Genomic DNA, 25,282 nt, shown 5'->3' with positions numbered 1-25,282 from the left:
GTAGCTGGTCCCGGGAAGCTGGAGCCTTGTCCGTTTCACTGCCGGAATTTCTCGCAAAACCTTCGCCTTCGAGTCTGGGCTTTGGGAACGTCCTCTGAAGGTTCTCCCCGCTCAGATCCGTGAACCTCTTGCACTTTGGGCAGGGCTCCCCTCCCGGCTCTGTCACCGCTCCCTACACCCCTACACGGCCAAAAACGCGCCAAGAGGCATGTCCGGGAACGGGGTGCGGTAACTGAATTTGCTTTCTTCCTTGACTATTTTCTGCCTGTCTCTTCTGTGAAGCCATTTATTTTATTTATTTTGAGAGACAGAGCACACACAAGTGGGGGAGGGGCAGAGACAGAGAGCGAGAGGGGGAGAGAGAGAGAGAGGATCCCAAGCAGGCTCCGCACCACCAGCGGGGCTCGAAGTCACTAAACCGTGAGATCATCACCTGAGCTGAAGTCGGCCGCTTAACCGACTGCCCCCCCACCACGGGCGCCCCAAGCTTCTGTATTCTGGACTCAAGAAAGGGGGGGTGAATACTAAGTGAACAGGGTGTGTGAGATCGAGCCCTCCTGGCTTGACCTTCAGGCACGCAGCTTCTGGTTTCAGCGTGTAGAGGTTAATTCTCAGCAGTGCAAGCCCGCTTCAGCGCCATCCCTTTATTTAATTCATGGTTTGGAATCTGCAGCGCGACAGCGGTGGTCTCTCCTGAGCCAGAGCCTTCCTCTCCGGCCCCTAAGTTAGACACACAGTGGGAGGGAGGGGGGATGTGGGAGGGACAGCAAGGGTAGGTCACCCGGGGATGGGCAGCAAGGAAGGCTTGTTCTCCCAGGGATAGACCCCAAGTGCGCTCCGAGCCAGAAGGCGACAGGGAGGGAGGCGAGCACCCTGCAGGTGTGCACGGGGGTGGTGACAGCAGCAGAGAAAGAGCCGGTGTGGGCGGCGAATCAAGGTGAGGGCGAGGTCAGGTGGGGGAGGGGGGCTCAGTCTAATTGCTCAGGCAGCGTTGACTTCCTGTGCCACCGCGCCGCGTAATCCTTGCACCTTCTCCATCACCAACCCCCACGCCCCCAGGCCAGCTCAGGCTCGCACTCACATCCCCTCCAAGAAAAGACAGAAGCGGAGGTCGAATGACCCCACTGGAGGGTTTGTTTTTTTCTTTAATCATCATTGAACATGCTAAAATCACACAGAGGGGCTATGTCACTTCCGCTCGGACTCCGCGACGGGGTAGGTGGGGACTCCAGGGGTCACTTGGTTTGGCGGCCTTCAGGGATGGCCAGATGTGGGAGGTTAGAGGTAGGCAGGTTAGCAAAGTCCCGGAAACCCTTCATCTGGGTACACATCTCTCAGCAGTAGCTGGGTCTCCAGAAGGCCCCCCTCCCCCACGCTCCTGTCCTCTCCAGATCGGCTCTAGTCCCGTCTCCCTGCCCTTGACCCTGGGAACCCGCTCTGCCTCTGCCTCTTATGGTCGCAGACTGGATGATGAAGCGTCCCTTCCTGGGAACTCCTCTACTCGGCATGCAATAACGTGGAAGGTGCTTGATTTGGGTCCCCTGGGGGGGGGGGGGCTCCAGTCCCCACTGTCACCCAGCTCCTAAGAGGGTGGGTGGATGCGGTGGCGCAGAAGGATGTGAGCGGCAAAACCCGTTACCTGAAGTGTGAATGTTGTAGCTGGCAGAACGGTGCTGGTGCCCCCCCCTCGGCGCCCTGCTCTGAAGGCTTTCCCCTCCCTCCCACGCTGGCGGGGGCCCCTGTCTCAGCCTCAAAGCCTCTTGCCCCTCAACCTCACAGGCGAGGCACAGGTACCGACGAAGGAGGCTTATCCCAAGGAGAAACCGGCCCACCTCAGGCAGGTGGCTGCCAACTGGGTTCTCCATCTTCCCCATGTTCCTCGTGCTTCCACTGCGGCGATGGCTGGAGGGGGCGATCAGAGAAAATAATATCTAAGGGTCGAACTTGCCTCGACAAGAGGCGAGAGGGACACACAGGAGTGGGAACTGTGGAGGAGGGGAGAGAAGGGAAGGGGGGGAGGGCAAGCCTGGTTATTCAGGGGCTAGGATCCTTTTTCCTTTTCTGGAATCTCCGGAACTTGCCCTGAATGGCAAGGGCGGCCTTCTCTGTTTCCGGTGCTGTCAGATCAATATCAATCTCCTCTTCCTCCTCAGCCTTCTTGGCACTGTTGGCCTTCCCTGCAGGGGGTTGAGAGACTCATAAATGGGTACACGGGCATTGCCCCCGCCCCTTTCTCCAGGCCCCCATATGCAGCGGTTAGGGTCCACTTCCTGCTGGGCTCTGTGGGGTTCCCCAGTCTTTGCTAGGACTAAGGACGCCCGGTAAGTCTCCTGCAAACTTGAGTCAGGGGACGGAGGCTGAGAGCTCTCTCTAGCTACGTAGGAGCTTTGCTGCTCTTAGACCAAGATGGCAAATGTCTTCTGTCACCACTCATTCCTAAACCCCGCGCTTCACATCCAGAGCATGTTCACTGTCCCCAGCGTGTTCTCAATTTCTGATTGACACAGTGGCCCGATTACCTGGCGAGTTTCTTCCTCTCACAGTGCCTGTTTCCAAGCACTCCCGAGCCAGTTTCTAAAATCAAAGAGGCAAGGCCGGTAGGTTTACTTCTGAGGAAAAAGTGGAAGGAGTTCTAACCGAGTGCTTTGTTTCACTTATCCACGTTCCTATTCCGACTACGTCTGACTCTGGGAGCTTCCAGACTTACAGCCCTACCCGTCTTCATGTCCGTGTATCTACCCGCTCCACAGATTGCCTCGCCCAACCCCACTCACCCTTTTCCTCCGGGCCAGGTGCCTGGTTGGCTGCTGGGGACGTTTTGGTATTAAGCTGGAAAAGACAAATCAGAATGTTAGATATTCACAGAAGCACTAAGGTGCCATCCCCTCGGACTCCTTACCAACACTTTGACGTCCTGCTACCAAGCACTTTCCCCTAGGCTTTTGAAGAAGCGGGTCTCGAGATCGAGATCGGAGGGAGGGAGAAAGTCGTCAAAACTCATTCAGCAAGTATTTATTGGCGCTAGGGAAGTCGTAGAGGATAAAACAGACTAGCTCTGTGCTCACGGGGTTTACATCCTAGTGCACAGATAGACCTACTATGCTAGTATGCTAGGTGGTCATAGGTGCTGTGTAGACAGAAGACAGGCAGAGGGGTAGTGAGGGCTGGGGTGGGAATGGAGAAAAAACAGGTGTGCGCAGAGTGGTCGGGAAAATCCTCTCTGAAAGTAGCATTTGAGCCAAGAGCGGAAGGAGATCAGGGACCCTCCAGTGGCTGTGGAGTGGAAGTGAGATGAGCCGTCAAGAGGAGGGAAGCAAGAGAAAGGGGGGGTGGAGACAAGATCAGAGATAAACTGGGGTGGGTCGACCATGGGGGGACTTGGGAGCTTTTTTTTAAAATGTTTTATTTATTTATTTTGTGGGAGAGTGGGGGGAGGGGCAGACAGAGAGGGAGAGAGAGTCCCAAGCAGGCTCCACGCAGTCAGCCCAGAGCCCTTAGGCGGGGTTCGATCCCACAAACTGGGAGATCACGGCCTGAGCCGAAATCAAGAGTCAGACGCTTAACTGACTGAGCCACCCAGGCACCCACGCCTTGGGAGCCTTCTTAAGGATTTTCACTTTTATAGGTGAGATGAGAAGGCACAAAGGGGCACGTGGGAGGAAGCAGGAAAACCCGGGGGGGGGGGGGGTTCCTGCAGAAAATGAGGCAAGAGATAGGGGTAGCTTGGGTCAGGGTGGTGAGGAGTTCGATCCCGGGTATATTTTCATGTTATGACCCAAGGGATCGGTTGATTGGATGAGTGGCCTTCTGAGAAAGGGGTCAAGGATGACTCCAGAGTGTGTGGCCTGAAGAAGTGAGGAAAACGGAGTTGTCATTTCCCACAGTGGAGAAGGTGGCAGGAGCAGCAGATTTTAGGAAAAGGGTCAGGAGCTTGTGTTCGGACAAGTCCAAGAGGTCTACTAATTACTCAAGTGGAGATTCTTCTACGAGCTGCTGGATGTCCAAGAGGAGGACCCGGCCCAGAGGTATAAATTGGGCAGTTGTTAAACATATGGGTGACATTTAAAGCCGTCAGGGGCGCCTGGGTGGCTCGGTCGCTTGAGCATCCGGCTTCGGCTCCGGTCACGATCTCACAGTTTGTGGGTTCGAGCCCCGCATCGGGCTCTGTGCCGACAGCTTAGAGCCTGGAGCCTGCTTCGAATTCCGTGTCTCCCTCTCTCTCTCCTTCAAAAATAAATAAAAACTTAAAAAAAAATTTTTTTTAAAGCTGTCAGACTGCATGAGAGCACCATCAGATAAAGAGAACACAGTCAAAGCCCGGGACATTCCAGTGATTTGAGGTTGTAGAACTAAGGAACAATCAGCAAGGGAAATTGAGAAGAAGTCAGGTAGGAGAAAAGCCGAGAGATTATAGTAATTTAGAAGGCCTGTGAAGAAACTATTTCACGCAGGAGAGAGTGATGAACCGTGTCCAATTCTGCAGGCCAGCCAAGTAAGATGAAGACGGGGGCTGACCCGGTGACCCCGACAGGAGGGTCACCGTGGAGGAAGGGAGCAGACGTCTGGTTATAGTGGGTTCGCGAAAGAAATGGAGGAGAGATTGAGGCAGCAAATGCAGAAGGCGTTGCAAAAAAATGGGGATGGGGGTGTGTGGTTTGAGGGGGATACGGCTCACGAGAAGATCTGCCCGAAGATGGCAGAAATGACAGAATGTTTGTGTTTTTATGAAAATAATCCAGTAGAGAAGGACGCACTACAGTATTGCAAGAGCCTCACTGCTGGAGAAGGAGAAAGGGGATGAGATCTGGTGCGTAAGTAGAGGCGGCCCTGAACGGGGGGTGAACTGGAGGGAAGGCAGAGCTTACGGGTCCAGAGGCAACACGTGGGAACATTTGCGAGGTCTCTTCTCATTGCTTCTGGGTTTTCTTTTTAAGTTTATTTATGTATTTATTGGAGAGAGAGAGAGAGAGAATCCCAAGCGGCTGATGGCTCACCCGACACGGGGCTCGATCTCACGAACTGCGAGATCATGACCTGAGCCAAAATCAAGAAACGGACACTTAACCAACCGAACCGTCCAGGTGCCTCTCATTGCGTCTGTTTTCGAAGTACAATAGGTAACATGGTCATCATCCAAGAGGAGGAGGGAAGAGGTACTGAAGGAAGGAAGCAGGGAAAGAAGGTATGAGATACTCATCCAGGGAAGCAGGAAAGTGACTGAAGTAGGAAACAGTAACAGCATTGCTGGGAAGCACTGGGGCCCCTCCTAAGGCCAAGGACATGAATTTGAAATAAGATTAGTCAGCGATACGTGTGCTCTTCTCTGGCCTTTCTGCCCAGATGGAGAGTTAAATTCAAAATAATAGTAGTTCCCCTTCCTCAGAATTGTGTCACTGGGGCTGCTTCATCTGGACATTCCTATCGCAAGGTACAATTCATCTTGAGACAGAGGCATGCCTGTGGGCTCCTGGGCACCCTTGGAGTCTGTGGGCTCATTTCCAAATCGAATACCTGATATTTCCCAAAATACAGGAACCGAGTGCTTTCACGAAGGTTCTGTCATCTCATCCGTAGGATAGCTCAGTGGAGTCTCCAGCATTATCCCTCATTTTAGCAAATGCAAACCTTTGCTGAATGACTGCCAGATAGAAGGGCTCTGCTTTAAGAGCGGATAGAAAGAACCCAGTGTATGACACGTAGATTATGCCATTTATACCCTATTTTGATGAATATTTATCAACCACTTACTGATGTTTGACTCTACGCCCTAATGGAGTATAGAAGAAACACAAGATCCATTTATTCAAGAAACGTATCACTGCCTAATACATGCCAAGCATCATTCTAGACACTGGGGATGAAGCGGTGAGCAAAATAAAGTTCCCGAACTCATTAAACACTTATGCCAGTTAGTGACATGTTCCAAGAAGGAAAATGAAGCGGCGTATCTAGGAAGGGCTCTCTGATGAGTGACATTTGAGCAGAAGTTTGAATGACACATAAAAACAAGCCATGTGAACGTGTGGGAGAGAAGCCTTCCAGGCGGATGAAACGTCAGGTGGAAAGTCCCTGAGGCAGGTTTTGTGCCTTCTGTGTTCAAGGAAGAGTAAGAAAACCAGCATGGCTGGAGCCGAGTGAATGAGGGAGAGTGTAGAAGAAATGAAGCTGGGTGGGGAGCCAGAATATGAGTATCTCTGGACCAGAGCCAAGGCTTTGGTTTTTTTTTTTTTTTTAGTTGATGGAAAGGCATTACAAAGTTCGGGGCACAGGGAACCATGGCCTGATATATTTTTAAAGAATCACTTTGCTGCTCAGAGAACAGACCCTAGAGAGGCAAGAGAGAAACCAGGGGAAAGAATTATGAGGACGATAAGCCAGTGAGTGGAGAAGCCAGATCATGGGGGTTTGGAATAGGGCTGGAGGTGATGAGAAGTATTCAGACTGGAGACAATTTTCATGGTAGGATCCATGGGACTTTTTGATGGATGTGTGTGTAACGATAGCTCTTTCAAAGAGCTCTGCTTTAAGAGCAGCAGAGAAATTTGGCGGAAGGTGGGGAAGAATGCGGAGTCGTGGGAGAGTGTTTCAGCAAGTGAGTTGAGAAGGAAAACTTGATGATGCAGAAGAGAGAGAGCATAGTCGCTAGAACAGTGCCTTGAACAGGCAAAAGGAAATGGACCTAGCACACAAGGAGAGGGGTTGGCCTCAGAGATATAGACAGTCCATCCATAATACAGGAATGAAGGCAACGAACATGGGTACGGAGGCAAGCAAGGGGGTACCTGTAATGGGACTGCGTGAAAGTTCTCTTCTGATTGCTCCTATTTCCTCGGTTAAACAAGAAGCACAGTTGTCAGCTAAGAGCGAAGAAGGGCCACAAAGGAGTAAAGGTTTGAGGAGAAAGGAGAAGGAGTGACATAATCACGTAAGAAAGTAAGAGAGCGAATAATGAGATGTGGTAGGGTCACCACGCAGCCCTAAGGGCCCACTTGAGGTTAATGGACATGGATTTTTTTTTTTTAATTTTTTTTTTGACGTTTATTTATTTTTGAGACAGAGAGAGACAGAGCATGAACGGGGGAGGGGCAGAGAGAGGGAGACACAGAATCGGAAGCAGGCTCCAGGCTCTGAGCCATCAGCCCAGAGCCCGACGCAGGGCTCGAACTCACGGACCGCGAGATCGTGACCTGGGCTGAAGTCGGACGCTTAACCGACCGCGCCACCCAGGCGCCCCAATGGACACGGATTTAAAGTGAAACCAATTCAGATAGTTGTCCCCAGCTTCCAGGCTGAGTGAAGAGCACCCAAACGGTATTTACTGAGAACTTCCTAGGTGCCAAACATGATCTCATTGGATCCCCTGAAATTTCTGAGGAGTCATCCCTATTTCATAGTTGAGGAAACAGGCTTAGAGAAGTTAAAGGTCTTGTCCAAGGTCAATCCACACTGCTAGGAAACAGTGGAACTGGCTTTGGGACCCAGAGTGGCAGACTCCACGTTCAACCACCAGGCTCTGCTGTTTCCACAGGATGGAATATTGTCACACGCTGGCCCAAATATGCCATTATGCTAACAACGACCGAATCTGGGTGAAAAGCACATAGATGCACACTGAATTGTTCTTTCAACTCTGATAATTTTTTCTAATAAAAAGTTAGGGGGAAATAAGAAAATCATAATTTGAAGTAAAACAAAAATTACTAAGACATGTTTTAAAAGTAGGCTATCAATTGGTATGGTCCAATTTTTGTAAAAGATACAGACTGCTGGGGCGCCTGGGTGGCTCAGTCGGTTGAGCGTCCGACTTCGGCTCAGGTCATGATCTCACGGTACGTGGGTTCGAGCCCCGCGTTGGGCTCTGTGCTGATGGCTCGGAGCCTAGAGCCTGCTTCACATTCCGTGTCTCCCTCTCTCTGTCCCCTCCCCCACTCACACTCTGTCTCTTTCTCTCTCAAAAATAAAACATTAAAAAAATTTTTTTAAAAAGATATAGACTGTTTATCTATCTATCCATTTCAGTTTACAAATCTGAAAGAAGGGCTCCCGGCTGCCTCAGTTGAAAGAGCATGCAACTCTTGATCTCAGGGTCAGGAGTTCAAGCCCCACGATGGGTGTAGAGATTACTTAGAAATAAAATCTGAAAAAATTAAAAAATGATAATAGGGTGCCTGGGTGACTCAGTCAGTTATGTGTCTGACTCTTGATTTCGGCTCAGGTCATGATGCCAGGGTCGTGGGATTGAGCCCTGAATTAGGTTCTGTGCTGGGTGTGGAACCTGCTAAAGATTGTCTCTCTCTCTCTCCCTCTGCCCCTCTCCTATTTGTGTTCCCTCTCTCCACCTGGGGGGTTCAGTTGGTCAAGCATCCGACTTCGGCTCAGGTCATGATCTCACTGCTTATGAGTTCAAGCCCTGTGTTGGGCTGTGTGCTGACAGCTCGGAGCCTGGAGCCTGCTTCGGATTCTGTGTCTCCCTCTTTCTCTACTGCTCCCCCCACTCATGCCCTGTCTCTCTCTCTCTCTCAAAAGATGAATAAATCCTTAAAAAATCTTAATAATAATGAATAAAAATCATAAAAATCTGGAAGAACATTCACAAAAGTGTTCCTGAAACTCTACAGAATTCCTGCTGGTTCCCCTTTCGTTTTGTTTTTAAGTTTATTTATTTATTTGAGAGAGAGAGAGCACAAGCAGGGGAGGGTCAGAGAGAGAGGGAGAGAGAATCCCAAGCAGGTTCAGTGCTGTCAACATGGAGGCAGACACAGGGCTCGAACCTGCAAACTGTGAGATCACGACCGGAGCCGAAATCAAGAGCCTGACACTTAACTGGCTGAGCCCCCAGGCGCCCCTGTTTTGTTTTGTTTTGTTTTTTAAGTAAGCTCCGTGTCCAACACGGGGCTTGAACTCAACTCACGACCCTGAGGTCAAGAGTCATGTGTTCTACTGACTGAGCCAGCCAGGGACTCCTTGGCTAGTCCCCCTTTGACCAAAAGAAAGGGCCCCTGAAAAGAAACGTTGTTTCTGAGACTCTTGGGGGACCAGCCAGTCACTGCTTTCTTTCCCCATGATCTTCCTGTGGTCAAATTTATTTTTCATTTCCGTATCTTTTTGCACACGATCGATATAATGGCCCAGTAGTCGCCTACGTGACACGTTGCCCTCTGGTACGCCGTCATCACGAGCGCTTCGTCCACACTGCAAAAGCAGGGCGGGGACGGTAACAGGATAACAGTCAATAGTCCAGGCAAGAGGGTCATGGGTCAAGAGGCGAGTGCATGACCTCCTAGTTCAAATCCTACTTTCTCGATCGCCAGCAAATCCCCGGCTCTGATCCTTGCTTTAACTGTTATCCCTCTGACTCTAAGCCTGTTCCCTTAGAGTTCTCTCACCCTAGCGCCTCCCCCTTTGGAGGACAGTCAGGGCCCAATGTTGAACATCTCTCCTCAGATGGCTAGCTCTTCCTCTACTGTGCTTCTCATCTTGGCTACTCTTGAACTTCCTCTGAGCGGGAATAAGTGTGGGGACAGACCCACACCGGCCACCGCTTCCCCTCTGCCCTGCCCTGCCTCAGTCTCTCCGGAGATGACCGACCCTGGGACGCGGGCCGTGGCTCAGCTGCTGTCTGGTCCCCCAGGGGTTCCCGGTGCGGCTTCAATTCATGAGGGGTCACCGGGGAGACCAGGAGAGGGTGCTTGCTCTAAGGAGGAGAAAGGCCCTATCACTCCCAACGCCCCCCTCGAACCTTCCGCTGAGAAGCAGGGTGCTGAGTCTCCCACCTCCTGGCCTCCTCCCTCGGCCCTTTCCAGCCAGTTCTCAAAACAGCCGCTCTGGACCCTGGATTTCTCGACTTGGCTTTTTGGGATTTGCTGAGGTTGGGGGGTGGGGGCAGTTAGATCGCAGGTTGTCAGCTCCCACACTCCATACGGTACTCGGCCCTTTCCTGCTCCCTGGTCTCTGCCCCAACTCCCCTGTTTGTTCTCCAGAATCCCAGCAGTTTTCGATGAGTCAAGGTCCTGCAAGCAGGCTGACTACCTGCATTTCAGATAAACCAGGGAGGCGTGGCGGGGAGGCGGAGGGGTCCACTCTGGGTGAACCAGAAACCACATGCCCTGTAAGAGTCCCTCTCCCAAGAACTCACATCTGCGAAGCCACAAGAGCTGTGACAGGTGAGCGTTTCTCAGCCTCTGCCCACCTCACATCCCGGCCAGGGATGCGCGACAAACTCTCGGGTGGTCTTCTCTTTCTTTCGATCCTGAGTTCTTCTGACCAGTAACGGCAATGAAATGGTTTAGCGAATCCTCTCCCTTACAGGACCCAGCAGGAGAACGAGGAGGAATCGAGGACCGCGTCACGTCGCCCTGCCTTACTGGTCATCACATATGTCATACCTACTCCGTGTCAGTCACCTTTCTACACACGTTATGAGCGTGGACACGAGGGGTCTTATCACAGCCCTACCAGACGGCTATTGTTGCCCTTCTCATTTTACAGAGAAGGAAACTGAGGTCAAGAGAGTAACTTGCCTACGGTCACCCAGCTAAGAAGTAGCAAAGCCAGAACGTGGAGCCAGACGGTCTGACTCCAGAGTCCAGGCTTTTGAACACCACGCTGTGAACACCACTCTCCCGTCTCTAGCCAAGGAAGGACAGCGGGAGGGAAAATCCTAATCATTCCCACAGGCAGCCAGAGTCAAGGTCAGTCTCTCAATCCACGGGCCCCAGCACTTTCTTCACGTACTCTCCACAGGGAACACAGGGAACAGTATCACGTCCTCCCATCGTGGGGAAATCTTTATTTATTTATTTTTTTAAGTTTATTTATTTTGAGGCGGGGAGAGGCAGAGAGAGAGAATCCCAAGCAGGCTCTGCGCCGGCCAATACGGGGCTCGAACTCACGAAACGTGAGCTCGTGACCTGAGCTGAAATCAAGAGGTGGACGCCTAACCACTGAGCCACCCAGGCGCGTCCCCCCACCCCCCCCCCCCTACTGTGGGGAAATCTTACTACACAACCTGCTCCCAGAGCGTGCGTACTGACTCAGATTCCGGCCCTGCCGGTTGACCTGACCACCCCGATTCTGGCTTTTATCTCAGCGTGTGCTCTGTGGGCCACGTGACACACAGCAGGCTGACCTCTGGGGGACAGCTATAACCCGACGTATGCTCTCTACTCGCGGTGACGCTGTGAAGCGGACGCTTCAGATGCCGAGAATTCCACGTGCGGGGCCATCGCCCTGGTTTCCGCCTCGAAGGACTCCCTCGCCTTCATTCAATCTGCGATTCTGTGTCTCCGGTGCGCTTAGAGCTGGGTGCGGCTCAGCCTCCGTGCCCACACCAGGACGAGATGTTTCTCACGTCTCAACACGCACCAAACGCTAATTAGCAACTGTGAGGCCATCAACTCTCGCCTTTCCCCAGAGGGTCCCACTTCTTTCCTTGCCTACCTCCCTGCACTCCTCTTCCCCTCACCTCTGGGCCTGACCTACTCCCAAGTTCCATTCTATCACGTTGGCGGTAGCTGCCAAGTTCCCCATGAGTATATTCTGGTTTCCTCTGCAGTTCAAAGTTGTGGGCCCTCCCTTCCCCTGGGGAAGGAGGAAAAGGAGAGGCCAGGCCTGTTAGCTTAGGGGTCTTGGGGCTCTGGGACTGCAGAGAGGATTCTGCCAAGGCAACAGCCTCCCTTTCCCAGTGTGGTACCTCCTCCCGGGGCACTCATTAGCATTCAGATGAATCCCGATTCTTCCATTTAGCTTCCTCCTTTCTCCTTCTCGGGAGTCTTTACGATTAACTCCCCTCACTCTCTTATATATAAAGTCTCCCTGTCTTTAAAAAAGGGGTAAAAAAGACTTCCTCGAGCTGAATTCTTTTTTCAACTACCATTAGAGGGAAAAGCAGCAGGTCTAGGACCATGCCTGGAGGAACCCCAATACTCAAAGGTTAGAGGGATCTTTTCAACAAATACAAATATTGCAAAAAAAAAAAAAAAAAACGAAAAACAAAAAAAACCTCCATCTGTACCTTGTACTTCACACAAAAATTAACTCCAAGCACACATAAAACCTAAAACTGTAAGACTTCTAGAAGAGAATATAGGAAAAAAATCTTTCCAACCTTGGGATAGGCAAACATTTCTTAGATATACCACAGGTAAAATCCATAAGAGAAAAAAATTATAAATTGGACTTCGTCAAAAGTAAGAACTGCTCTCTGAAGGGCGCCTGGGGGGCTCAGTGGGTTAAGCGTCTGACTTCAGCTCAGGTCATGATCTCACGGTTTGTGGATTCAAGTCCCCGGTCAGGCTCTGCGCTGACAGCTCAGAGCCTGGAGCCTGTTTCAGATTCTGTCTCCCTCTCTGTCTGCCCTTTGCCTGCTTGTGTTCTCTCTCTCTCTCTCTGTCTCTCAAAAATAAATAAATAAAACATTAAAACAAAAAAAGTAAGAACTGCTCTTAGAAAGACACTCCTAAGAGACTGAAGAGGCAAGGCACAGATTAGGAGAAAATGCCTGCAAATTGCCTGCAAATCACATGTCTGACAAACGCCTTATATCCCACATACATAAACAACTTTCAAATCTCGGTAACGTGAATGCAATTTGTAAACACGGGCAAGATATTTGGACGCCTTGCCAAAGAAGATACATGGGTGACAGATGAGCACAGGAGAGAAGATACATAACATCATTAGCCGTTTGGGGAATTCAAATTATAACCCCACCGAGGTACCATTACACGCCACTACTCTCGTGGTTTTTTCGTTTTGTTTGTTTGTTCTAACCACACGGCGTGCTGGCAAAGATCCAGAGTGCCTGGAACGCCGTCTACTGTTGCTGGGAACGCAAAAGGGCACGGCCACTTGGTGGTTTCTCAGGCACCGTCACTGCTGACCCCAGCAATCCCCCTCCTACGGATTTTTCCCAGTGAGATGAAAACCCCTACACGTACACCTGGAAATGAATGCCCGTAACAGCCCTACTTGTCATCACCAAAAACTGGAAGCCGCCCACATGTCCCTCACGTGGGGAAGGGATAAACGAAGCGTGGTCCGTCCGTGCGCTGCGATACTACTCGGCAGTTAAAAGAAGGCATAAGCCACTGATACAACGATATGCATGATGGATGAACCTCAAATTCATTAGGCTAGGGGGCGCCTGGCCGGCTCAGTCCATAGAGCGTGTGACTACTGATCTCACGGTCTTGTGTTCAAGTTGGGCGTAGAGCTCACTTAAAAAAAAAAAAAAAAAAAAGCGTTAGGCTAAGTGAAAGAAGCCAGTCCCAAAAATCTACGTATACATAGTATGATTCTAACGATATGACATCTCTTGTAAGGGCAAAACTATAGGGAACATAGAAAGATCATGTCAGTGGCGGCTGAGGTCACGGGAGGGGTGGTGACAAATGCGAAGGAGGGATCTGGGGATGATGAAACTGACCCGTATCTTGATTGTGGTGGTGGTTTCATGACCACATGTGTTTGTCAAGATTCACAGACCTACACACTGATAAGGGTCCATTTTACTGCGTAGAAATTTTATGTTAATGTCTTCAGTGTGGAAAAGGGTTAAGGGGAGGTCAAGAAGCTAACAACGACTGAGAAGGAGCACTTAGAAAGGCAGGGTAGTAGGGGGCACCTGGGTGGCTCGCTCGGTTAAGCGTCCGACTTCGGCTCAGGTCATGATGTCACGGTTCGTGGGTTCGAGTCCCGTGTCGGGCTCTATGCTGACGGCTCAGAGCCTGGAGCCTGCTTCGGATTCTGTGTCTCCCTCTCTCTCTGCCCCTCCCCTGCTCGCATTCTGTCTCTCTCTCTCTCAAAAATAAATAAACATTAAAAAAAAAAAAAGTCAGGGTAGTAAGACAGACTGGGGGGAGGGGGTGGGCCTAGGGCCTCTCACGGCTCCCCTCTTCACAGCAGGGCTCTCTGAACACTTACTGTCTCCGTCTCCTCACCTTCCAGACTCTCCAACCCATTTCAACCCCTCCTCTGCCCCTCCTACTCCAGTGAAATGACTCTTCGGACAAGCAATGACTCTATGATACCAAGTCAATGCAAAGGTGCCAACTCCATTTGGCTTGACTTGAGGCATTCGACACGCAAATCGTTTCGCCTTTCTCGACCCACATGCTTGCCCTGGCTCCTGGGACATCGTGATTTTTCCTGGTTTTTCTCCTTCCTGGGCACTTCTGCCCAATGCTTAAGTATTGGAGACTCTCGAGGTTTGGAGCCAGACTCTCCTTCTGTTCTCTCTTCCTAGAGGATCATATCCGTACCTCTGACTTCAGTCATCATTTATGTACCGTCCCGGAGAATGGGGGTTGGCAGACTACAGTCTCCCTGACGAATCTGATCTGTAGCCTATTTGTGTAAATAAAGTTTTATAGCCACACCGATCGTTTACATGTTGTCTATGGCTCCTTGGCTCTGCATCAGCAGAGTTGAGTAGTTGCAACAGAGACCATATGGTCCACAGGGCCAAATACATTTAGTATCTGGCCCATTACAGAAAAAGTTTGCCATAGAACTGCAACAGATCTTTCTGCAATGATAGAAATGTTTTGTTTTTATTTATTTTTTATTTTTTTAAAAGGTTATTCATTTTTCAGAGACAGAGAGACAGAGCGTGAGCGGGGAAGGGGCAGAGAGAGAGGGAGAGGGAGACACAGAATCGGAAGCAGGCTCCAGGCTCCGAGCTGTCAGCACAGAGCCCGAGGCGGGGCTCGAACCCACGGACGGTGAGATCGTGACCTGAGCTGAAGTCGGACGCTTAACCGACTGAGCCACCCGGGCGCCCCATGATAGAAATGTTTTAGATCTGTGCGGTCTGGTATACGGCATCCATGTGGCTGTTGAGTACTTATGTAATGTGGCCCGTGCAACCGAGGAATAAAATGTGTAACTTTATTTAATTCCTAAGTTAAGCGTTAGTTGTCAAGCGTTGGTTAACTTCAATAAGTTAAAGAGCGACAGGTGCCTAGTGGCTGCCATTCTGAACAGCCATTCTGAACGGCCACTGCCGACTCCGATGGACATCTCTGTCCCAGAGCCCTCCTGTGGGTTTCAAAACACCTCCACCCGATGGCCTCCAGAAACCTCAAGCTCTATGCATCTCAAACCGGACTCATAATCCTACTTACCCAACCTTGTCTTCTGCAAATATTCTCTATCTCATCCAGCTGCACAAGCCAGAAACCCGGAAATTGTCCCCGACGACTGTCCTTCTTTCCGTCACACTGTGTGTCCCATTCAGTATGAACGCCTGTTAACTTCATCTCCTAAGGATTTCTCACTCCCGTCACTTCTTTCCACCGCTGCTGCCCGAACGCACTTGCTTCCTAGGTGGGCCAGTGCAATAGCCCAAGCGGTTACCGATGGTCTTAGGATGAAGAATAGAATCACTACTGTGGTCAAAAGGCCCCTATACTATGCAGCCTCTGATTGCCTCAGTAACCTCATCTCTGGAACATACCTTATGCCTTCCTACCTCAGGACCTTGGCACAGGATTCTCTTATCTTTACTCCCTTATCTAATTAATTCCTGCTTATCCTTCAGAGCTCCCCTCAAGGGGTCCTTCTTCCGGGAGGCTCTTCTTGGCTACCCAGACTTGGCCAGGGCCCTCATTATGTTTGTTGTTGTTGATGTATTTACTTTGAGAGCAAGAAAGAGAGAGAGAATCCCAAGCAGGCTCTGCACTGTGAGCCTGGAGCCTGACGCGGGGCTCAAACCCACGAACCGTGAGATCACGACCTGAGCTGAAATCAAGAGTTGGACGCCTGCCTGAGCCCCCCCAGGCACCCCTCATTATGTTTTAATCAGCGCCGAGGATTTCCTCTTGGTAGCACTTATCGCTCGTGTAACTAAATCATAATTTTGTGGTCAAATATCGAATGTACGTCCCCTCCATTTGGGTGTGAGTTCCTATGAGGTGGGGGCAGTGTCCACCTTAACTCACTACCGTACCCCCAGGGTCTAGCACAAGGCCTTTATGTACTCAGGATTTGTCGAATGAACGAAAGAGTTCCCACTGTGCTCTATTTGCCACCTCATCTGGACTTCTGAAATCAAATTTGTTTTCAGCTGGCTGAGGGCCTCCACTCTATAGCTAGTTCAGAGGCTGTTAAGAGTATCAGAAGCCAGGTCACTGCTCTTCCTCGCGTCGGTACGTCGTGCCTGAAAAGGAGTTGAGGACGAAGGAGAACCTGTCCGGAAGCGTACCTCCTATCGCCTGTTCGACAGCTACCGTGCATTTGGCTTCCCTTCCCCCACCCTCACCACCTACCAGATTCCACTGCCTCGAAAGCACAGTCCATATTTACCGCTTATTTCCGTGTCACAGTAACTGCAACCTAGGCCTTGCACAGAAGAGGTACCCGACAGATATTTATGTGAACTAAAAAGTTCTCCAGCCTCAAATTCCCGGAAGGAGTGCTATGGCACATTAGGTGGAGCTAGACAGATCTGGTTTCATATCCCGGGTCTGCACTGACGATCTTCAAATCCCAGTTCTGGGGCGCCTGGGTGGTTCGGTCGGTTGAGGGTCTGACTTCGGCTCAGGTCACGATCTCATGGCTCCTGGGTTCAAGCCCCACGTCGGGCTCTGTGCTGACGGCTCGGAGCCTGGAGCCCGCCTCGGTTTCTGGGTCTCCCTCTCTCTCTGCCCCTCCCCTACTTGCTCGCTCACTTGCTCTCTCTCTGGAAAAAAAGAAAAAAAAAAAAATCCCAGTTCTGCCATTCCTAGCTGTGTGACATTGGGTAAATCGCTTAGCCTTGCTGTGCTCAGACCTCTCACCTGCAGAAAAGAGACAGTATCTGTTCTGAAGGGTGAAAAGAACTAGAGAAAATGTATGTAAAATGCCTAGCATGTATTAAAATAAATAGTTAGTATTTTGAGGTAATATAATCCTGGGTTAAATACAAGAATAGGTCAAGTTACTGGGGAATTGCCTGGTTAAAGTCCTGGAATCAAAGACTAAAGTTGCTACAGAGTTTATCTTCCCTAAAGAGACCTGAAGGCCGAAGACTATGCCAGGATTGGTCTAAGGGGACTTGAGGCTTATTCTCCAACCACAGGACCTTCATGACGGAGCTCTTTTCACTCTAAACCAATGCTGGAAATCACAATCTCCATCTTCCCAATGTTTGTCCCCAGAAATGCTGACGATGGCTCTAAACTCTGATAAAGGGCCCAACAATAGTCTGCGTGGACAGAAACTGTATTCCGTGCAGCAGCCGCCCAGGTCTGCAGTCCTGGAGACTCCTGGAGCCACTCCCGGGTACACAGGAAGGGGGTCCTATACGGCACCTCCGTAAGTGTTCACGTTTCATTTCAAAATTTTTTTTAACATTTGTTTATTTTTGAGAGACAGAGACAGAGCATTAGCAGGGTGGGGGCGGAGAGAGAGGGAGACCCAGAATCCGAAGCAGGCTCCAGGCTCCGAGCTTGTCAGCACAGAGCCCGACGCGGGGCTCGAACTCACAAACTGGGGGATCATGACCTGAGCCGAAAAGCTGGACGCTTAACCGCTGAACCGACCGAGCCACCCAGGTGCCCCTGTTCACGTTTCATTTCAAAGAACTCTAGGGGCGCCTGGGTGGCTCAGTCAGTTAAGCATCAGTCTCTTGATTTGGGCTCAGGACATGATCTTCTAGTTCGTGGGTTTGAGCCCCGTGTTGGGCTCTGCACTGACAGTGCGGAGCCTGCTTGGGATTCTCTCTCTCTCTCTCTCTCTCTCTCTCTCTCTCTCCCTCTCCGCCCCTACCCTGCTTATATGTGCACGCACACTCTCCCTCTCTCAAAAATAAATAAATACACTTAAAAAAAAAAACAAACCTCTAAGACACAGACACGCATTTTATTTTTTGAATCCAAACGATGATTGTGCAAATCTGTTCATTGCAAATCTGCTCAATCAGAAGGATGGCTTGTTAGTATTGTCTTGGCAAAACGCCTGAGAACAGTCAAACTGGTGGTGACTTAAGTGCCGTTTCCCTCCTGCCACCACTGGGGAATAGGTACCTTATCACTTTAGGCCTGACTCCCTCTGCCTCCTTCAAGGGCTGCGTTTCTTCCTTTCTTTGTCTTCTTCATCTGTAATGGTGTTGCCACGGCAACCACTGTCACCAGAATAGGCAAGACAGTGTCACCCCCTCTGCTCCGAGCAGCAAGTTAGAGCCAACCTTGGAGAAGGTAAACTACCCACATTTCCCCGCACTCCTCTTCCCCCTGGGCTCTTGAAAGAGGTTGTTCCGGGCGGCAACAGAAGGAACAAAGGAGGACCTCACCATACCTGGATTTGCATGATCCGGCTGGGATGCTTTGCACATGAAAACATATCATCTACACATTCTGGTGCTGCTGGAATCTCAGAGTTCAGATGAAGAAGCACAGGGACTCAGCGTCCCGCCCTACAGCCCAGGGCAGGAAACCTCAAAAGGGCCTGAATCGTCAAACTCCGAAACAGGAGCCCCCAAAAGACCCCAACCCCTTCCTTGGTTTGGTAGAGACATAAATCACCGGCTCCGTAAGCTCCCCGCCTGCGTTAGAGGTGCAGAAAGGGACGGGAGACAGGAGTTCGTGCAGCTGCTTCCAAGTGGTGACAAAGAGGGTCCCCAGGGACCCTTGCACCCCTGCTGACGTATCTTCCCCCAATGCTAGATGAAGGTCGCTGCCGAAGGACTTCAGAGAGGCCCGTGGGATGTCCGGGTGCCTCTGCGAGACCCTAGCCTGCTGTTGGGAGCACTGTTGGAACCGGTTCAATTCCTTCAGTGCAGCAACCAGCTGCAGTCTTCAAACAGCCTCTGAAAGACTCGTTCAAGGTCACCCTCAAGATAACAACAGAAGGAGAACTGGGAATTCTTACTTCAGGTCCTACACACACACATTCTTCTCCTCATATAAGGAATGTGAGCCAAATATCCTGGAACCCAGATGCCTCTTAAAACAGGAACTGGACCTGAGCGTTCGGAGCTCCCGAGCACCCCCCCACTCTGCCCCCTCCCCCCGGCCCCTCAGACACCCCAGCCCTGCTGCCTGGAATAGCATACCCCCCACCGGAGCCAGAGGCAGAACTCCTCGGGCCAGGCTAGCTCATGGCACGCGGTGAGTCAACAGCCCCGCCGTCCCCCCAGCATGGGCTGCCACAGTTTAATGAGCGGTTCTTTGCGGTGCCCTGCACACAGCTTGGAGCTGTGCCTTCTACCCCACACTGAGGGTAGGGGTGGGGGAGAGCGAGCAGCGCCAGGCATCATTTATTACTATAATCTTCAATGTGCATCCCACCCATGGCGTTAATGTCCCAAAATAAACGTATTAATCCCCCCACAGCCTACAAAGCAAACACTCAGCTGGAGGGCTTTGTGTGGGAGGGAGGCAGCACCAAGGACAACAGAGTGGGAAATGGCACCTCTTTCCCTGGGGTGGGGGGGGGGGGCGCTGCTGGGAAACCCAGGTGGGCATGCCTTCAGGAGTCAGCCTAGAACGAAGCAATAACGAGGCTTCAAGGAGGAGAATGTGACAAGGTCCAGGATTTGGGGCACCTGCTCATGGGCACCCGCAGGGATGCAGAGCTCTTGGAAAAAGTGGTTTGGGATCTGCTTCCGACTTGGCTTACTCCCTCGGGTAAAACAATTCTGGGGCAAGTCAAGGCATTTTGAGCAGCCCGTCTGGAGCATGGATTTAGAAAAGCACGCGCTTCGGATCCTGGAATCCTAGTAGGCTGCTAACACTTACTTTGCAGGTCTAACACATTCTTCTTTCCCCCTTCGTAGACTCTTCCTCCCAAAGCCTTTGTACTACTCTTCTTGGAAGTCAAGTGGCCCAAATGAAAGGGCCCTTGTTTGGTTAGCAGGTACACCGATTTTATCGCGAGATCTTTTGTCCTGCACTGGGCCCTCCAAGTCGAAACTTCACCGGACGTCAGAGAACTGCTCTCGTTTCTTTCTTTTCCGACAGAAAACCGCTCCTTCTGGCCCTTGATGCTCTGCAGTTCCGGGGATCGATGATGGACACCGGAAACTAAGAACCCAGGAAAAGGGGGCCTCCAGGTTTCCCCTCACCGTCTCTCCTGTTAGCTTGCCTGAGCCACTTGAGCACATTCACTGCACCCATTTTCAGGGCGACTGCACATCCTGCATTAGGGGCAGTAGTTGCCCTGCCTAGTATCCTACCAAAATGTACCCTGTCGATAAATATTATCTCCCGTGGATCTCTCGTCTCCCTCTACCCTCCCGCTCAGCAGGTATTAAATCACATTGCTTAGATTTCCTGTAGAAAGTACTTGGGACCTATTCCTTGAAGGTTGCATATAAATCACGGCATTCTATGCTCGCTGGGGTAACATATTAAAGGGCTCATATGGAAAGTTCTTTTGGAATGAGCAGTCTGTGCCCTAGTCTTCGTTGTAGTGTTGTGTACACTTAGCTCAGCTTTGGGCCTCAGTTTCCTCATTTCTAAGATAGGAAGATGGGATCAGATGATCTTTAGGGCTTCTTAACATATCTAAAATCATATCACTAAAACGTTTGGACGGGGACGCCTGGGTGGCTCAGTCGGGTAAGCAACTGACTGTTGACCTCAGCTCAGGTCTTGCTCTCAGGGTTGTGAGTTCAAGTGCTGGGCTCCACACTGGGCATGAAGCCTAGTTACAAAAATGTTTTTTAAATAATAAAATGTTTGGTTATTTCAGATTTTCTTGGTGAAAGATATATCTGTATTTCTATCTTGAAGATTTTTTGCAAACCAAGCTTCTTTCTTTCTTTCTTCCTTTCTTCCTTTCTTTCTTTCTTTCGTTCGTTCATTTATTTTGAGAGAGAATCCCAAGCAAGTTCTGTGCGGTCAGTGTGGAGCCCAACACAGGGCTTGAACGCACAAACTGTGAGATCATGACCTGAGCCAAAATCAAGAGTCAGCCACTCAACCAACCAAGCCACCCGCGCACCCAAAATTTTTTTCCATGAGAAAAGAAACTCATGAAGGGCAATTTGGGACTATAGAGAAACAGGAAACAGGGAGAGGCATTCATAGAACCACTGCTCTGAAAGGACAATTACTCACCTGACCCTTCTTCCTCTTCTTCCCCTTCAACCCTATCTCCATCACTTGCATTCCTGAAGACCCTCCACAGACCGACAGGAAAGATGCTTCAGGTTTGCATATTTCAACTCCAGCCACATTGCTTATGGGCGCCTGCCCTTATAGAGCCGTGACATTCTACGACGCAACAGACCACAGCTGCGGCTTAGGAAAAACAGTCGTCCCAATTCCTGGCTAGGAGATAACAGTCATCCACTTTTACCAGCGAGAGGCTCCCACTCAAGCAGCTAAAGCCAACGACCTGGATGGGTGACTGAGAAAGCAAGTTCTGGAACCAAGTTCTGATTTCCCTCGCTTTGGAAGACAGATTATTTTCAGAGGTGGAGGGCATTCCAATATTAAGTAGCTAGCCCTTCTGTTTTATATGTCCAATAGAACCGTAATAATTATAATAAAATACCGAAGAGAGAGGGAAACTTGGATTTCCTCCAAGTCCCTTCCAGGTTCCCTAACAACTGGCTCACAGAAGACAACAGAATGGTATAGGCCTGCCCAAGCTTCCGTTGTGAGAAAGGTTGCAGACTCTGACAGATATGCGCACGAACGAGAACGTGATCTCCCAAATGCGATATCCCATTGCCAGTACCTAAGACGAGAGCCAGCAGGAGGATAAAGGAGGGAGTACCAGTTCTGAGCTCTCTCCTAGCGAGGCTTAACGGATTTTTGGCCCCTGCCAGCCGAAACACAAGACAGACATTGTGAGCACAGTTCCCAGGCACCCACGACCCCCGTTTCAACAGAAGGACGGCCAGACCAAGGGATCGCACCAGCTGGGCCCCTCACAGTTGAAAAATGCGACAGGATCACAGGAGAACTTGCATCTGTGCTGTAAGCAGCCGGCTACACCGTAGGAGTGTCACGAGGGGTTATGGGACAGAGCCCCCGGGGACGGCGTGCATCTCCCATTCCCATCCTTCGTTGAAACCAGCGAAAAGTTATGAAACGACAAGAGATAGACCGTGATTCACAGCAATCAAGTCCTGCCTGCAGCTGTGAATACAGCAAGCTGAAGCTGAGTCCCCTGCAGCTCCCCTGCGCGTGGACACACACACACACACACACACACACGCACACACACGTGTACGTTTATGGGGAAATGCTCTGCTGCAGTACTGAGGGACAGCAAACAGCCATGGAGGCAAAGAGGAGCTGGAGATCGTCCCCAGCAGCCCCACCGGAACCCCTGCTCCTTGGTTGCACTACGTCTGAAGACTGCTCTCCGGTTTTGGTTCTTCAGTTGAAATGGGAATCTCGTAAGGAGATCCCAAATCCTCTCGTTTCAGGCAGTTTTTCTGAAGCAAGAAAATAAACAGGTGGTGTGTGTGTGTGGGGGGGTGAAGCTTATATAAGATTTAGGGTGCACGGGGCTTTCCTGGGCAGCCCGAGGTGGAGAGCCTTGGGGCTGCCCAGGGAGAGGTGGAGAGGTTTGGCGTCTCCCTGGAGCTCCAGAGCCCTGGGCAATACTTCCGCTTTTTATCGTATTGTTTGTTTTTTTTTTTTCCTACCAGAGGAAGAAAACAGGCCGGGTCTTGGCCTCTCAGGGAGCAGAGACCCCTTGGGGATCTGGTTCAGAAAGAGCTAGTCTCTGCGTAGACCCAGGTGGCTGCTTCTGGATTTTATAAATACTCATCCCTGAAGCCAGGCTCAGCTCCATATTAGAAGGCAGCCTTGAGAACTAAATTGCTAGTTAGAACCAGTTCACTCTGACGGCCTGGGCACCCCTGCGCACGCAGACAGCTAGTCCCCATCCGAGGATCCTACAGTCATCATTCTACGGAGCAAGCTCCTGAGTGAGGCTAGCCAAGTTCCGCCACGAAGTCAAGGCTTGACTTTCCCCTCACACACCAAACGGTCTTCCTGGTCACCGAAACAGCTTCATCCCTCCACCAAATGCCACCCTAAATGCCAGCCCCTGTAGCGTGCCCTACAGAGAGTCTGCGCACTTCCCCCCCCCCCCCCCCCCCCCCCAAAGCACAGGCTAACCACACATATTCACGCTGGCATAGCCTTCAGGTCACAATCTCCCAGGGGGCGGCTTGAATTGCAACTTTCAGATTTAGAAACACTAGAGGGGGCCTTGAACTCCAGAGCTCACTGAAAAGAGGGCAAAGGAAACCTCTCTTCTCATATCAGGGCTGCTCACATTAGAAGCAAGAGGAAAGGGGACGCCTGGGTGGCTCAGTCGGTTAAGCATCAGACTTTGGCTCAGGTCGTGATGTCACGGTTCATGGGTTCGAGTCCCGTGCTGACAGCTCAGAGCCTGGAGCCTGCTTTGGATTCTGCGTCTCTATTCGCTCTCTGCCCCTCCCCTGCTTGCTTGTGCGCTCTCACTCAAAAATAACTATTTTTTTAAATGTTAAAAAAAAAAAAGAAAGAAGTGGAAAGAAGATTGAACCATTTTTCTTTCCTTCTCTTTCTGAAAGGCTGCCCTGGTCACAGTCACAACTAGGTGAGGGACTTGAAGCCACTTTGGTTCATCTGCAGCCCCCAGACTAGCTGAATTTTCCAGGATAAACTCAGTGGACATAGCAACCAACACAACACAGCCGTGGGCACTAATTGGTTCCCTGGACGACAACTCTTAGCAGAGCTCCTACTAGAGATAAAGATCTAAATTGAGACCTAGGTTCCAGGGTCCTGTCCCCTCACTAACCTGGTATTCTTGAGAATTCTCGCGCTCATTTTCTGTAATATTCCAAAACAGAAACGGGGAGACAGTAACGATAGATAGCTAATGTGGATTGAGTACCTCCTCTGTGCCACTGTTCTAAGTCTTTTGCATATTATTATCTCATTTAATCACTTGAACGATCCGTATTGCCCCAATTTTACAGATCAAACAACGAAGCAGAGAAAGATCTAGTAACCTGCCTAAGACCACATAGCTAGGAAGTCGTAGGGCTGGGCCCTGGCATGTGGCTGAGACGCCGGATTTATCACAAGATCTTGGGTACTAGGAAAGGGGGGTGCAGAGGGCAAGCTTGCGGTGCTACTTAGCCCATACTGACTTCACTTGGGAAGGGAGATCCTGGTTTTTGGATCCTCCAAATGCATTCAAACAATGGGAGAGGTCTTTCCAAGTCTCTGCTTTGACCCCCACCTAGGGACAGTGTCCTTGGAAAAGAGAAAATCCCAGTTGATGGACTGGCTCTGTCTCAGATGGATGCCACGGAGCCAGCCAGAAAGACCTAGGCTGTAACAAACACTGCAGAGGGAGACCTCTCCGGAAGGGGACGTGGCTCCAGGAGTGGACGTGCCCCCACAACAGGCGCTTCTGAATAGCAGCACCGGTCCCTCCAATGGTTGGCTCCCGTCTGAATGGGGGGGGCGGGGGGGATGCCACCTTCCCCAAAGGGGGGAGGTGACGCCCACAGGGGGCGAGGGCTGGGGTTGTGGCTGAATGCTACCTAAGGAGCGAGTGCAGCACAGCCTGGAGAAGGAGGGTACAGGCGAGCCTTTCTCTCCGAAGTCCGGGGAGTGCAGGGAAGCCCGAGTGGCCTCGCAGCGCTAAGACAGATGCAGAGAGCGGTATCCCGAGGAGGCGACTTATCACCTGAGACCGCAGTCCCCCCCCCCCCCCCCCGCCCCCTCATCAAAAGCTCCATCCAACGCGCCGGGCTGAAAGCCTCCGTCTTGCAGTCGCTTCCCAGCGCCCGGGGCGGGAGCTTCCCCGGAGGGGCCGTGGGGCGCCCCCGGAGGGCTCGGGGACTCGGGGCTGCCGCGCCCTCCCTCGCTCCCGGGTTCCCGCGCCGCGGCCTCCCCGCCGCAGGCTCGCCCGGAGCTCACCTCGCTCATCGCGGCGGCCGGACGGGGCGCGGCACGTGCAGCAGAGGCGAGGGGCCCTCGGGGCTGCGCGGGCGACGGCCGCGGGTGGCGGGGCTCGGAGGCGGGAGCCCCGGCCGACGAGCGGAGCAGAGGCTGGTGCGGGGAAGGGGGGGGGGGGCGCTGCTCCGGAACCCGCACCCCGGCTCTCGGCGACCGGCTCCCCGCCGCCCGGTCCCCTTCCGACCCCGTCCTGTCGGAGCCGCTCCGCGCGCCTCCGCCGGGCGCTCCTTTTATAGTCGGCGCCGCACCCGCCTCCGGCCCGACCAATAGGAGCGCCTCCTGCCGCAGAGTGACGGCGCGGCGCATCCAATGGTGGCGGGCCCAGCGGTCTGCTGCATTTCCAAACTAGGGTAAGAAGGTCCGAGAGCGGGAAGGAG

At 51.6% G+C, this 25,282-nt stretch overlaps 1 protein-coding gene across 2 annotated transcripts; it reads right to left on the bottom strand.

Moving 5' to 3' along the window:
- Window positions 1-1,106: 1,106 nt before the first annotated feature.
- On the bottom strand, window positions 1,107-25,109 carry PCP4L1 (Purkinje cell protein 4 like 1). 2 transcript variants are annotated; one of them, XM_019433172.2, is made up of 4 exons: window positions 24,867-25,109; window positions 2,775-2,829; window positions 2,082-2,177; window positions 1,107-1,902 (listed from the first exon to the last, which is right to left on the bottom strand). In XM_019433172.2, the coding sequence occupies exons 1-4, from the start codon at window positions 24,873-24,875 to the stop codon at window positions 1,808-1,810; spliced, it is 255 nt and encodes an 84-aa protein (XP_019288717.2). In that variant the 5' UTR covers window positions 24,876-25,109; the 3' UTR covers window positions 1,107-1,807. The 2 variants fall into 2 exon arrangements, with proteins under 2 accessions (XP_019288717.2, XP_053764906.1); XM_053908931.1 differs by having other exon boundaries at window positions 1,107-2,177.
- Window positions 25,110-25,282: the final 173 nt, after the last annotated feature.

This window comes from Panthera pardus, unplaced genomic scaffold (assembly GCF_024362965.1).
Source record: "Panthera pardus isolate Hobbes unplaced genomic scaffold, ASM2436296v1 HiC_scaffold_21, whole genome shotgun sequence".
NCBI classification, from domain to species: Eukaryota; Metazoa; Chordata; class Mammalia; order Carnivora; family Felidae; genus Panthera; species Panthera pardus.
Note: the sequence above shows the minus strand (reverse complement) of the source record. Positions and strands in the feature narration are given on the sequence as shown.

What these genes read in the sequence shown, in the direction of transcription:
- PCP4L1 (XM_019433172.2), bottom strand. An exon ending in ACCTGGCCCGGAGGAAAAGG is followed by an intron (nt 2,178 to 2,774) that starts GTGAGTGGGGTT and finishes AACCCCCTGCAG; the next exon opens with GGAAGGCCAACAGTGCCAAG. An exon ending in GGCCGCCCTTGCCATTCAGG is followed by an intron (nt 1,903 to 2,081) that starts GCAAGTTCCGGA and finishes CGCCCCCTCCAG; the next exon opens with CCATCGCCGCAGTGGAAGCA.